Source organism: Varanus komodoensis, unplaced genomic scaffold (genome assembly GCF_004798865.1).
Source record: "Varanus komodoensis strain SLA01 unplaced genomic scaffold, ASM479886v1 scaffold29_1, whole genome shotgun sequence".
NCBI lineage: Eukaryota > Metazoa > Chordata > Lepidosauria > Squamata > Varanidae > Varanus > Varanus komodoensis.
In genome coordinates, this window is record NW_025335759.1 from 1,329,512 (window position 1) to 1,344,083 (window position 14,572).

Consider the following 14,572-nt stretch of genomic DNA (forward strand, 5'->3'; position numbering starts at 1 on the left):
AAGATGATGGGAAGAAAACAGATGTGTTCAAAACATGGTGTTGGAGAAGAGCTTTGTGAATATGCTGGGCCAATGGAAAGGCAAGCAAGGAGATCCTACATCAAATCAAGCTAGAAGAAAAAAGTGACAAAACTGAGGCTGTCATATTTCAGGCACATCGTAAGAAGGGAAGACTCCCTAAGAAGACAAGCCTGGTAGGGAAAGTCAAAGGCAGAAGACAAAAGGGAAGACCAAATATGGGATGGATTGAATCCATAAAGGAAGCCACGGCCTTGAACTTGGAAGAGCTGAGCGGGGCTGTCATGGACAAGATATTTTGGAGGGCTTTCAAGAATAGGGCCACCATAAGTCAGAGACAACTGGATGGCACATTACAACAGCAAGACACGTATAGGGTTGTGCTGCAAAGAACTAATTTCGGATGCAACCTGAAAAGCAAAGTCATCTCATGTGTGCTTGTACACACACCCACACACAGAGCCATTAAGAAGCATCCAACATAGCTGTGCTGCTTGCACGGAAAAAGATCTTTCTCACTACACAAATCAGTCAAGACAATGAATTGTAATCAACAGTTATTATCTTTCATTCACTTATCCAACAGATCAATCAAACCTTTGTGGTCTCATCTACAAAAGCTAAAACATGCCCATCTGGTTTTTCGGGCACACTTCAGCACAACTCCACAGCATTTATCTCCTTCGGGATCTTTTCAGTCTTGTGGCTGGTTCTTCTTTGGTGCTTTTCTACCACAAACATGTATTACATGGGCCAAGTTGCTTGTAGCTTTACCACTAAAGTTTCCGTCATTCACATGCACACTCATACTCACTCACAGGGAGGGAGAGAGGGAGGGAGAGCATAACTGCTGGGCCCAGTCTTCCCCAGTACACACAACAGGGAGTGTCTAAGAAGGAACAAGGCAGCATTTGTGCCAATACGTTGTGTGCTGTGCATGACCCCAAAAGGTATGGACAGGATCCAGACCCTGCCAAGAATTGGGTATAGAATCATTTGGCATGTGAAATGGATTCAGGACAAAGATGCTAATGAAGAGCTATCTGGTAATCCAAAGTTTTTCTGCAGAAGTTTTTTCTACATGAGTTTTTTCTACACGACTGCTAATCCACTGTATCTGCTTTCAGTTTCATGGCAGAACCGAGAGCTGAACATTAGAACAGCATTTCCTTTCCCGCTTTTTTGCCAAGTAACAACCAGGTGGCACTGTGGAATAGCAGAACAACAGAAATCCACAAGAAATTGCACTTTCTTCCATTTTAACAATTAAGTACCACTTATACCGGCTCCTCAACACCTTTCCTGAAAGTGCAAGTTAAACACAGAAGTGAAACTGGAGGACCAGAACAATATCTAAAGAACCTGTCAACAACTGTGAATGAAAGCATGATAAACACTTCATGGAGAAAAGACCTTAGGTCAACTCAAAACTGACCTTTAAACTGAGGTTGGAAAACGGAGAGATTTTAAAGGTCTGTCAGTTCAGATTTATCCCTCTTGAGCATCTGGAGGAGAAAATTACTCTTTGAAAACAAGAGCTTTGGATACATGGATATTCCTAGCTGGATGATGATGAGGAGGAGGAGGAGATTGTTTTTTTATCCTGCCCTTTTATTAGATTTACGACCTGTCATTTTTCTTTTCTAAGAATGCAAAGCAGCTTACATCATTCTCCTGCTGCTGTCAGTCTTAACCCCACAAGAGCGACCCTGTGATGAGGTTGGGCTGAGAGTCTATGACTGGCCCAAAGTCACCCAGTTGGCTTTATGGATGAGGAGGGACTAGAACCCAGATCTCCTCAGTCCCAGTCCCGTACTCTTAACCACTACACCACAGTGGCTTTTTAGCTCTTGCAAGGAACCCCAGGTAGTTTATCCAGACCTCCTCCAATCCATTTAATCTCATATGAACAATCCTGTTAAGCTGAGAATGTGTGACTGGCCCAAAGTGAGCTTTGTGGATGAGTAGAAACTAGAACCTGGATCTCGCAGGTCCCCAGTCCAGCACTATAAGCACCGTGCTGCGCTGGCTTTCTCAGATGCTGCCTTGGATGCTATCAATGCTTTTGATTCCCCCCTTCCATGTGGATTGAAAGATGGCTGGGTATCAACGGCCCTTCCGAAACCACCCGCAGGGATCTCTTGTCTTATCACTTACAATCCATTTGCTCCTTTGTTCTAAAAGCCTCAGATCCAGCCAACTTATCATGAACCGGAACATGTAGCTGCTTTTTCTTTTTTTAAGGTATGAGTATCTACACTCAACAAAGGAATGTGGAAATCGATAGCTCACTTCCAGTATAACACCAGTAAAATGGCAAAGCATCAACTGCGTATCAATTGTTGCATTCCACAAAACCAACACAGTGGCCAACTTCTGCTCCTGTTCACAATACAGATCCAGCTGAAGAACTAGAAATATAGAAAATAGCTCTTGCAGCATGCGAAGGATGCCCTCTCCTGGCACTTAAGTTTTTTTCCCTGTGTGTGGATATTAGCTTTTATGAATTCTCAGCAGTAACTATTCACCTGTGATTCCATTCTCCAGTTGTGCTTTCGAATGTCAGATTGAGGTTCAGGAATCAATTTCTCTTCCAAGATATAATATGGGGTTAATACCAATCAACCCCATCCACTTTAGCCTCTTCCGGCTGTGACCTTCATTCTGTAACAGCTCAAATTGGCAATGGCGCCATGCAGATGTGACTCTAAGCTCGAGTTTAGTACTGCACTCACCAACATCATACCTTTGCCCATAATGGAAGTCTAGCATGGAGGGAGGGAAACACACATGCGCGCACACACTCCTGCAATCAGAAGGCTTGCCACTCGCAAGCTCTTTGGAAACTCATTTTTTAAAGAGTTTGGGAAATGTTATGGCTTTGGGATTCAGACACAACCTATTTATTTTATTAGCTATATATCCCACCTTTTTCGCTACAAAGAGCTCTGAATGGCTTACATCATTCTCCTCCTGCTGCTCCCTGTCTTTTCCCCACAACAAAAACCTTCTGAAGCAGGCTGGGCTGAGAGTCTGTGACTGGCCCGAAGCCACCGGTTGGCCCCATGGATGGACAGGGACTAGAACCCAAGTGCCTGAGCCCCCATCCCACACACCTGACCTCTGCACCACACTGGCTCTCCTATGCTTGTATTCAATTTCCTTTGTGCACCATGGACATTGTTTTGCAGTGCTGTCATGTCAGTGTCTCCAACAACCAAATATGTTCACACTGTGCTCACTTTTGTCACATTAAACAAATGACATTGCTTAAATGACATTCCAACGGGATGAACGACGTTAAAATGACCTTCCAACAGTACCAATATCTAAGAAGTGAATGTTAAGCACACGGGTGCATAAACGCACATAGGCATTTCCTTCCACACAGCATGAACCGTGACCCTACATGGCAGTGTTTTTTTTAAAGATACATTTATTTACAGACACAGGCATTTTGCAAAGATTACGGCATTCAAGAAACTCAAGATTCACTTCTGACTAGTTCACCTCACAATTTGACTTCCCGTTTCCTGCAGTGAGTATTCTTTTTAACGCACACTCAAGTGTGGTTTAGCAGCTTGAATTTCCCTACATCAGTTCCTAAAGCGAACATGGCATTAAGCTCTGAGTAGCAGCTACCTGTTCCAAGTGTTTTGGAACAACATCCATAATCCCTAATCATTGGCTGTGCAGGCCAGGACTTAGGGAATTCGCAACCCGAACATCTGGAGAGCCCTTGGTTGCTTCCTCCTGGCACAAGCCAGTCACCACCAACAGTAAAGGGCCATAGAAGGGAGAAGGACCACATAAGAAACTGTGAGCTTGACCAGGCAGAGTGCACCAAATGTGAGATTCAAGCTGAGTTTGGTTAAGTTGCAGGGAGCGCAGAGAACATGAGTGTCAATGAAGTGGAAACATTTTGAAACGGCTCCAAAAAATCCCTATCCCAAAGTGCATTAAAATATAAAAGATTATCGCCTTGTCAGAAATGCAGCTATAAAAAAGCAACAGATTCTGCATCCGCTTCCAAATCAATATTTGTGCTCCATAAAATATTTGCTGTACTATAAAAGTTGATATACAAAAGAATAGGTTTTGTTACAATGAAAATATCAGAACTATATAGTGCTGCAAAATCTTCCCAAACCACCGAAAGTTAGGTAGGCATAAGCTGTAAAAGACTCTGCCCCGCTCTGTGAGGATGTCATTCCACTGCATCATCATCTGGGGAAGCATAAATGGCCTGATTCCGCCTTTTAATTTTCTTTGGGCCGCTATCTACTCTGCTTTCATCACTTATCCGCTTCAAAGGCTTCTCGCTAGTGCTCTGCTCTTCAGCCTGGTTCCCATCACTTGATTTTTCCAGTTCAGCATCTGCAGTGTCCACAGTATCATTCGGTGACACAGTCATAGAATCTGGCATGACCCTAACATCCGAAAACGTTGCGGAGACGCTGCTATGGAGGTTGGACACTGTGCTCACAGAGGAGAGCTCCAGGTCTTCATCAGCACTGTCTTCGTCTAGGATTATTTCGTCCGGATTGACAAAAGATGGCAAACTGGAAACGTCCGTGTTATAATCACTGGGCTCCTCTGCAGATCCAGTGCTTTCTACCTCTTCCTCTTCCTCCTCTTCCTCCTCTCTACGTTCCAGTTTCTCTTCTCTTACTTGTTGGATTCTAGAATTAATGTCCATAAGGCCAAACCGGGCACAGAACTCAGTGGTCTGGGGACTGATTCTATGGACCGGTTCCCTGTGTTGCTGGGACTTATTTGTGTCATCAGGAGAAACCGTAGGACTGAAGTTATGTGGAATCTGCAGGTTGTGGTTCACCTCTTCCAGCAGCTCCTTGAGGTCTTCTTCTGTGACACTGTAGTCCCATCTATGAGATGTCAAACACACCAAGGCTCGGTTAGTTATCAAGGCAAATTCCCTGGCACTGGGTATCCAAAAAGTTTCAGGACAGACAACAGCAAACCTTCCCAGGGACGGGTATGTATTTTGCTCTGGAGAAAGCATGGAATCAGGCAGTATCCTGCACCCCTAATCCCATGCTGGAAAAAGTGTGAGGACTTTCCATAATGCCAGGCTGATTTAAGACACACAGCATGGTAGAAGCACTTCCTGAGTCTGCACTGAGCCTTGGAGATACATAAACCATGAGATGTGTTGCTGTCCTGAGCACCCGTGGTTTAGTTCAAAGGGGGCAGTTTCCATCTCTCTTCTCTGCTGCAGACGATGCCACAGAGGAGGCTCAGCACAACTAGTGCTCCTTCTGGGCCTCACGCTCTGCATAATGTCCGAGCACCTGAATTGTGCTAACAAATTTGGACTGGCTACCAAGGGGAGTCAGGAATTGTTGACCCCTGGACAAAACAAGGTACTTCTTCACAAAACATGCAATTCATTTGTGGAATTCAGGTGTGAGGGTCACTACTACTTAGATGGCTTTAAAACAGAATTAAATGTGTATGTAATAATAAAGATGTCAGTTAGTCAAATTCATCGATGTAAGTAAGAATTCTTTACAAGAATTGCAAGTGACTTTCCCCCAGGTTAAGCTACCACAATACAGAGAGTCCCCGGGTTACGAACAACCCAAACTTACAAACATGAGGACTGCCATAAACCCTATATAAATATTTCTAGCAAAAAACATGAATGTGGGGACCTATGCTAAGTGTTTGGAAATGCATCTTGATCGTTTCCTTGCTGACCCAGCAACATCCAGAGGTTTGCCGGCAGCCCTGCTCTTTTTAGCAATGTGGTCACTCAACTGGACTGTTACTGTTTTATTCTGCTTGCAAGATACAAAGAGGTGTCAAATATGGTGAAAGAGCTGCATATATTTATAAAAATAATTATATTCTACATACCTTGCATGGAGTCCATTGTTTTCAGGCATATTCCAGCAATTTGGAGAGACATTAATGAGACTGTTAGTAGCTCTCAGAACAGCAATCCATTCGGGGTCATATTCCAGACAATCGGATGCATTGGGGTCATGTGCAATTTCTACAATCTTAAAAAACAATGAGAAAGTAAGAGAAGCTCACAACTCCCAACACGAAGACATGGCTGTGAAATGAGGGCAGAACATCCCTCTGGATTTAACCATCCTTACTCTCACTGCAGATGGCAATTCTCTCTTTTAGCTACTTATAGCTCATAAAATACTACAACTGTGTTCAGACAATACAATAAACCACACTCAAGGTGTGAGTACGGGTTGAGGGCGGAGTTTTGTTGACCCATGGGTTATTGTGAAAAAGCAGGTTATGGTACTGTCTGAAGCCAGCCACACTAACAAACCATGGTTTGTTCTTGGGCTGTGAGCTGTGGGCTGTTTGTTAGCAATTCACACATACGTAACAAAAGTTTGTAACAAGCAGTTAACAAAAATGTAACCAGTGAACTTTTTTTATTAGCATGCCTTGGTTCAGACAACCCACTTTTCCACTGCCATCCATGGCTCAATGGCAAGTCACATTCAACTTCTGAGCGTGGGTCATTGTGTTTTCCAAATCCAGCAGCAGTGGGTGACCTCTTACCCGTAAGCCAAATGCTGACCTCCGGCCATCTCAGTCTGAATCGCCCCATTCCACACCCCATGACGAGAGGCTGCCCCACTATGGGATACTGCCAATATTTTTGCCATCTCCTTCCATCTCTGCAAGCACAAAGCTGGCAGAGGGGGCCTTGCATGAGTCCAGAAAAGATGCCCCCTTTTCCCCTGCTGCCTAATGAATAAAGCCAAGGGTGCGCATTTGTAACTTCCCACTTTGGCCCTGCACTGCTGGCATGCAGGCACCGCCCCCCCCCCGCCCAATAATTTTGACCAAGGCAAAAGGAAAGGGGTTCCTTTAGCCCTGCTGGGAAGGATTTAGTGGGTTAAATCAAGAATTAACACAGACACATGTTTGGTTTGCTGACTGCGATGTTCCCCTTTTATGTCACTGCATCTTCCGCCTAGTAATACAGGCTAGCTTCTTCAGCCTAACCTCCCCCCCCCCCACAGATGTGTTGAATCTTTTTGCCCAGTGCTGACTGGGAATTATGGAAGCTGCAGTTCAATGTATCTGGAAAGTGCAGGTAAGGGGTGACTGCTCTATCCCAAACACAGAATTCATCATTGCTTTACCTGTAGAAAGTCTCTATGTGGCAAGCATTTATCCAAGGCCAGAAATTTTGTTGCTTTTGGCTGCCCCCCGGTGCCATTAGCCTGCAAAGCAAGACAAAGAGATATAACCGGAAACATAAGCCATGCAGCAAAAAAGGCAGCATTGCTTGCTACAAAATGAAAAGTGATTTGATTTATATCGAGGAATGTAAGAGCTGGTCCACCTGTCCCAACTGTGTCTTTGCTTCGCTCTGCCTGGCAGCAGTGCTCCAAGACGCCAGCGGAAAACCTCCCCACTAGGTGCTGTTGGAGCCTTGAACCGGAGAGGCCAGAGACCCAGCCAGCAAAGCCTCCACTGGCAGTCAATTCGCATAGTCCCCTGCTGAGAAATGGCCCCTCCCAAAAGCATCTTTAGGGGGTGGGGGGAACTTCTACAGACAATCATTTTTTGTTTTATAGAAATCTCAACAGAACACGAAAACTAGAAATCTTTGGAGAGCAAACCAAGTCCAATTTATGCATAGCAACAATGCAAAGAAGCTGCAAACCAAACCATCCTCTGTTGTGCTCCGACGTTTCAGCCAGCTCTAGGACTTCAAACCGAATTGCCTGAGGACTATTTACTAAATAGATATAAATATGAGCATTTGAATAATCTGATAATCAACTACCTTATTTTCATTGTGCAGCAACCAAAAAACCCACTGAGGTTTTCTGATTTTATTTTATTTATTTTGTTAACCCTGACCCTTTCTGCCACTGGCATCTCAGTGAGCAGAACTGTACTCATGGGCTGTTCCCACTGGAATGGCAAGAAATTTTTGTATTTCCCATGAAAACCCCAAGCCCACCAAAACTCTGGAGGGGGAAGGAGGGAGGGAGAGTGAGACTGAAGTATCAGCAGAGGTTGCCTCTCCCACCCCTTCCCCATCAGCAGGGCCCTTTGCTGGATCATGTGAAAGGAATGAGTCCTTCCATTTCTAGATGGGAACTTGGGAACTAAGAAAATGCTATTTTATTCCTTGCACTTTACAAGATGTTGTGATCAAGCACAACAGGCCATTGCACTACTGAAGTATGCATTGGCTTTCTGCTACTAATCCTCTCTGGTCTTCCAAGCCTTCATTTAAAAGCCACAAGCACAAAAGCAAAGCAAGTCTGCCGCCGCCAAAGCACACGCTTGAACCAAAGGGATGCAAAACATCCTGTTTCTTTACCTGGTGCTGCATTAAAGCTGCAAACTTCACGTGCAGGTGGGCCGCAAACCAGTATGCGGGTTTCAAGTGTTCCAGAAGCTCTGAAGCAGCGGGGCTGCCCAAGGTGTTGCTTTCCACCTCTGAGCGGAAGAAGGCCTTCTTTTTCAGCAGCAATTTCTTGTTTCCATAGTGATAGATACTTCTTGGCCAGTCGTGTGAGAGAAATATGTCCATTGGCTGTTTTAACTGTTCAGATCAAAATTAAAGCAGCATAGATGAGACATGTCTACTGGCACCAGACACAGAACCATAGGAAAGGATGTCAGGGAAGGAAAGAAATAAAGTAAATATGGGATACATTCAGTTGTCACACGAAACTATGGTCCAGCACAAGGGCTGAAGAACCTGTCCACCTCCAGGAGCGGCTGGATTAAACCTCCTGCTCTCTTGATGATTAGCCATGCTGGCTGGGGTCAGGATCCCAGACGCCTTGTATACTAACCTGCTTCAGTTTGAAGACTTCGATGTTCCGTACATGGTAGACGCTCCTTATCGTTTGCTGGTTGTATGGTGGACACTCAAAGTGGCCTAAAAAAAGTTAAGAAAGAGCAAACTGAAGCACAGTGGTCTCAAAGGAGGAAAGCCATGCTCTCCAAGGAACTTTCTGTGCAACGGAAAGCTTTAATGAGAAATGAAGGGACGCATCACACTTGAACCTCAGTATGAGACTGATGCCTTACTGACCAGAACTGATCCTTGGGCCTGATGTTATAGCTGCATCCGCACAAGAGCCAGGAGGAGGAGCTAGGATCCTAAGCAGTAGAGCACAGCCTGTTTTGCCCGACCTGTTAAATGGCTCTCTAGACAACAACGGAGAAAGGTGAGCCTGGATGGTACCCCTTTAGAAGCCATTCAGTCATGCAATTCTCCCACCTGCTCTCAGCAGAGAAAAGAAAACCCCTAGATTGTGTTCTTTCATCAAGATTCTGCATTTTCCTTAAAGGACCAAATAAGATATATATGGTTCTCAATAAAGGACTCGATATGATATATTCAGTTCTCCTCCTGCTGCAATTTTAGTGAGTCATGCTGAGAAATAGTGACTGGCCTAGGGCAGTTCACAGATAAGGAATTTTCAGAACCTTTGCTTCTTCAATCCTAGTTAAATACTGCAACTGCTACACTGCCCTGGCCCTCACGAAGGACTAGTTTTTGAGTGCAAGCTAGGCTAGACCTCTTCTTTCTCCTGAATATCAACTCTTCTACTTCCAGGAGAGATTTTTTTTTGGGGGGGGGGTCAGGTGGGAGAAGACATACAATTATGAATCTTGCAATTCCAGAAAATCTTAGATAAAGAATTTCTTTGTGCAGAAGAAAGAATTTATTAGGTAAATGGTCAGGATGCATGGCTTCAGTACACTTCAGACTCCCATTACATTCAAAGCCAGGAAACGTTGGTTGATTTTAATTGTGGTTAGTTCAAGCAAGGCAGTATCATAACATGGTTTCAGAGCATTTCCCAGTAACATCTGATCCAGGCTTCAGAACCAGCCTCTCCATTTCTTTCACAAGAAACTCACCCCAGGGCACAGAGCTTTGCACCAACAAATCACAATGGCACATTAGCTTAAAATGTGAGTCTCAGGTGTTGCACCCAAGTGTACCTTTCCTGTAATCATGAGATTTGTAGATGCCAGAGAGTCCACCAATTCTCACCCCGCGGTATTTTACAACTCCTGCATAACCTGAAACAGGAGAAAAGGGGTGTTGATGAACAAGAGCAATTCCAAACTGTCCACGAAAGCCTCCACTAGCACATTCATTTTGTCCCCAAAGCATTTCTCTCATATACAAAGCTGTCCACCGCTCCGTGGTAGTTGGGTCTGCTCTGCTCCTCAAACCAGAAATCGCCCAGGACTGCCAAATGGCCTTTTCCACATGCCGGCCTCCCAGTTATACCACACGTGAAAGTGATTCTTTGCAGGATGGTTGCTGAGTCTCCATCCTGCTGCTTTCATCTCCTCCTCTTCACTGCTAGCGTGGAGTTAAGTGATACTGACGAGCCCTTTGAAGCAGAAGGGCAAACCTGATGCTTCAGCAAACTCAGCTTAGCACTGCGCAATGCAGGACATGTTCAGACTGCACATGGCTTAGATGTTCCTCCTTCAAGACTCTAGAGCAGACTTTGATGATCTGGTACCCTCCAGATTTTCAAGACTACAGCCAGTCAATAACTTCCAGAAGACGTGAGGCTGGAAGAAGGTGCTTCTAGGGAAGCAGACCAGCCCTCTGGGGCAAACAGGAGAGAGCCCAAAACCCAGAGGTCCCTCCACCCAGCCCAACACAAGGTATAACTGAGCAGAATGCGTATCTGTGCAATGTCCTCACTCTGCTGCCCTATGAAGCCAGGAAGGAGGACAGGGAGGGCCACACTGCGCTGGGCAGGTGCAGTCTGCTATTCAGGGACTCGCCATAGTCACCCCTAGACCTGCGTTATGTTCTCCTCACCTCTCTGATGCCCACTCACACCACAGCATTGGGAAGGACCTCTTTGCCACAGGAAAGGTGTGCCAGCATGATGTAGTGGTTAGAAAGTAAGGCTGGGTCTTAGGAGATCTGGGTTCCAGGCTCCACTCAGATGTGAAATCCATGGGGTGCCTTTGCACCAGCCACAGGCTCAGTCTAACCTACCTTACAGGGCTGTTGTGAGGATCAAATGAACAGCAATAAGATTACATGTCACGTTGGGCTCCTTGGAGGAAAGGCATGATACAAATGTAACAAATAAATACTTAATATAAAATAAAATGCACACGGCAGTGACAGTGTCTTTTTATCTAAGGTTTCAGAGATAAGCAGTTTCCCACAATGGCCACCTGAGGTCAGAAAGAGACAGAATTGGAACTAGATTCTTCACTTTTCCTATTGACTTAAAACTTGCCAAAAGCAACAGCAAAAGCTGATATCACACAGGATGGCTGCTGTAAGATTATGCCAGTCTGAGCTCTGGAAGAAACAATCCTCATTACAAAACAGAAATAATGCATTATTGTGATTTGTAACAGCTATATAACTAGCAGCATAGGCTCTTCTTAAAGAGGAATTCATTGTAAGTTTTATCTGTTCAAACATGCAGGTCTCATTTGCTATTGGAATAATAATAATATGGGATAAGAGTAATTAGATCTGTTGTGATACTAGATTTATTGGACAACTAAATTCGATCTGCTATTTTCTCTCCTTTTGAATTACATGAAATACCTTACATGAAACTGCAGCTGTTTTCTTCATAGAATATAGTCCCATAGAAAATTAGTACACTTGATTTTTTCAAAGAGGTTTTTGAACCACTGAGCACATGTTGCAAAACATATACATAACATGAGCCACACATTACAGAGACACCCAGGGAGGCTTCGGACTGAGGCTGAGTCCACAGGCTGCCTAAGGCAAACTACCAAGTTAATGGCCCAGTTTGTACAACACAGTCAGTTCTGGTTTACTGTGAATAAGCAAGGATGCTGGGATGCTTGATTGTCCCCACTTGGCTCCTCCAGCTAGCTAAAGCAGCTAAACTGAGCAGGAAGCTTTAGTTAATGCTATGTTTCCCTTTATATCTAGACTGGAACCACTGGCTTGTTCCTTTCCTAATAAGCCAGAATTACAAACCAGGAATAAGTCTAGTTTATGTTTGTTAGCTTGACTGGAGATCAACAGGCCAGATATTCCCATGTAAATGAAACACTAAACCTATCACTGATAATGATTCCCTGGTTTGTTCAGCCAGGCAAGCAGTGATCAAGAAACTTTCAGTACTAATCAAGATCATTCCTGATAAGCCAAATTCTAGATCACTCTGGTTTAATATGAAGTCTGGACTAGCCCAATGAAAGCAATGAAAGTCGGGCTGCAATCTTATAACCACTTACCCGGAAGTAAGACCCACTGAACGCAGTGGGCCTTACTTTTCCGTAGGCAGCTATGGGATTGCACTGGGGATTCCCTTATCATCCTCATGCTTCACTAGTGTCATGTAATAGTTAATCTGGGACAGAGAAAACCCAGGTTCTTTCAAATCCACACTGAGCCATAGGATGTCCATGAGCCAGTTGCCATCTTTCAACCTAATGGACATCACAGGATTGCTGCCAGGATAAAATGAGAAGAAAACCCACAGAGCCTTGGAGGAGAAACAGGATATAAATGTGACAATCTCTCTCTCTCTCACACACACACCCCTCAGTGTATCCTGCTGCTTCCTACTCTGTCAGGGCAGGTTGCATTTGAACCGAAATCCTCAGCTTTCCACCAGCATTCTAGTCTACCAAGACAAGCAGTGAAATTTCATACCAAGGTAAGAGAAACGGGACTAAGCCTAGATTTGAATATGTCTACAGATTGCTATTAAAAAAAAAAATAGGGAGCTGACCCAGTAGGTCTGATGTCTCTGATGATCGATTTTTTTAGTTTCTTCTTTTTGGTTTGTAGAAAATAATAATAAAATTTACTTAAAAAAAAAAAAGAAATTTCATACCAAGGTAGTAGATGTTTGGTGCCACCCAACCACCATACGGCAGCTCTTGCAAGTGATTTGAAGCTTCATGGTTGCCCCCAATGAATATTGTCAGGACAGGAGCCTTCTTCTCTCCAGAATAATACCTAGAAGACACAGTGAAAACCCAAGGAATTAAGCATCCACTGTCTTTGCCCTCACTTGCCCACCATTAATAAATTACCTGGAAATGGGTTAGGGATGAAAGGCTTGGGAATTGGACAATTTTGCATCCTATCGTTTGCAAGTCTAAAAGTAAAGGAAGATGAGAATTTTCCAAAATGAGGAGCTATAGAATTTTTCTGCATAACCTACTAAAGGTGTGACATATGTACACATTCAGTCCCTTGAATTCTGCAATTCTGAGACACTTTCAGCAGGTGAGGAATCAAGCATATAGGTTGATATACATACACCATTGTATCCCATATATCACATGTGGTGCATTGTGAACAGTATGTGTTCAGTGCCCAAATTAACCTGAAACACTACCCTTGGATGAAAGGTGGATGAATCACATAGGTCAGCATGAGATGCTTTGATATATTTACAACGCAGTGAGCCTCTCTCAATTCAATAGGAATCATGATATAATAAGAACATTTAGGGCTCAGTTAAAGGTCACCCAAGTGCCTTCACTGGGACATCAGACTCAATTAACACACAAGCCCCCTTCATGGGTTGTATGCATAAAAGCCTTGCACACACGGTCTGTGCCCCTGAGATCAGCAGGGGAAGCACGAAGATTTAAGTTTTGCTGGATCCCTGAGTGTGTCAGCTTCCATCTCCCATAGAGATCTATGGATATGGGCTTTTCTTCTGCAGGTGCTGGACAAGGAATGCACAGGTATCTGAGCTAGAGGGAGGCCGGTAAGAACAAATGTTATGGAACCACCTTTCCTTCCTGACTGGGGTATGCTGGGGGTTGTAGCATTTCTTCCCACTAAATATGCACAGGATTGCCTCTTTACAAGTTTAGAACAATCTGAATCCTAATGTCTACTTTGATTTCAAAGGCACTTTCTTCCAGATAATAGTAGCACACTGTAAATGCTTTAAAACATTATATATCGGATGAATAGAAATAAAAGTGATGGCAATAATAATACGTAGAACTGCAGGATTAGAAACGTGAAAGCATTGACCTATACATTCATGATCTATACATAGTAACGAAAGACTGCACAAACAAACGCCTTCCTGTGATTCATGGTGAGGGAATTTGCACTTTGCACGTGCTCAGAGGCACCCCCTCCCCTCCCCTCCCCTCCCCTCCCCCCCCCAGCTTTCTAAAAGGAGTCCGGGGCCGGGAAAAAATGGAGGGATGGATTATGCCAAGCCGCTTTGGCAGGGTTCCTGCCCGAATAAAAAGCGGGATGGATGGTTGGATGGATCCCTTTCCCGGAATATCCTGCTTTGTCTCCTCTTCCCTCTCTCCCCCGGAATGCTCACCGCGCGAAGCCTCCCAAGACCCGGTATTTGGCAGGCACCGCCATGCAGCGCAGATCCGCCGAGTTGCGGACGGCCTGGAAGTCTCCGGCGCAGAGCAGCAAGTCCGGCAGCGCCTGGCCGTGGCGCTGCTGCAGCCACTGGAGGGTCTCGTACATCTTGTCCAGCGCGCCATGGCAGCAGCCGGCCACCGCCACCTTCATCGTCCGGTTTCTGCGCATGCGCCCCGCCGT

At 44.7% G+C, this 14,572-nt stretch overlaps 1 protein-coding gene across 1 annotated transcript; it reads right to left on the reverse strand.

Moving 5' to 3' along the window:
* Nucleotides 1–3,434: 3,434 nt before the first annotated feature.
* Nucleotides 3,435–14,552, reverse strand: DBR1 (debranching RNA lariats 1). The gene is made up of 8 exons (XM_044435184.1): nucleotides 14,343–14,552; nucleotides 12,873–12,997; nucleotides 10,003–10,083; nucleotides 8,841–8,926; nucleotides 8,360–8,584; nucleotides 7,164–7,244; nucleotides 5,899–6,044; nucleotides 3,435–4,904 (listed from the first exon to the last, which is right to left on the reverse strand). The coding sequence occupies exons 1-8, from the start codon at nucleotides 14,540–14,542 to the stop codon at nucleotides 4,226–4,228; spliced, it is 1,623 nt and encodes a 540-aa protein (XP_044291119.1). The 5' UTR covers nucleotides 14,543–14,552; the 3' UTR covers nucleotides 3,435–4,225.
* Nucleotides 14,553–14,572: the final 20 nt, after the last annotated feature.

Excerpts from the sequence above, each read along its gene's own strand:
- DBR1 (XM_044435184.1), bottom strand. The coding sequence starts at position 14,542 with ATGAAGGTGGCGGTGGCCGGCTGCTGCCATGGCGCGCTGGACAAGATG. Across the intron at positions 12,998-14,342 it reads GTCTTGGGAGGCTTCGCGCG|GTATTATTCTGGAGAGAAGA; the intron begins GTGAGCATTCCG and ends TGTGTCTTCTAG. Across the intron at positions 6,045-7,163 it reads CACATAGAGACTTTCTACAG|ATTGTAGAAATTGCACATGA; the intron begins GTAAAGCAATGA and ends TTGTTTTTTAAG.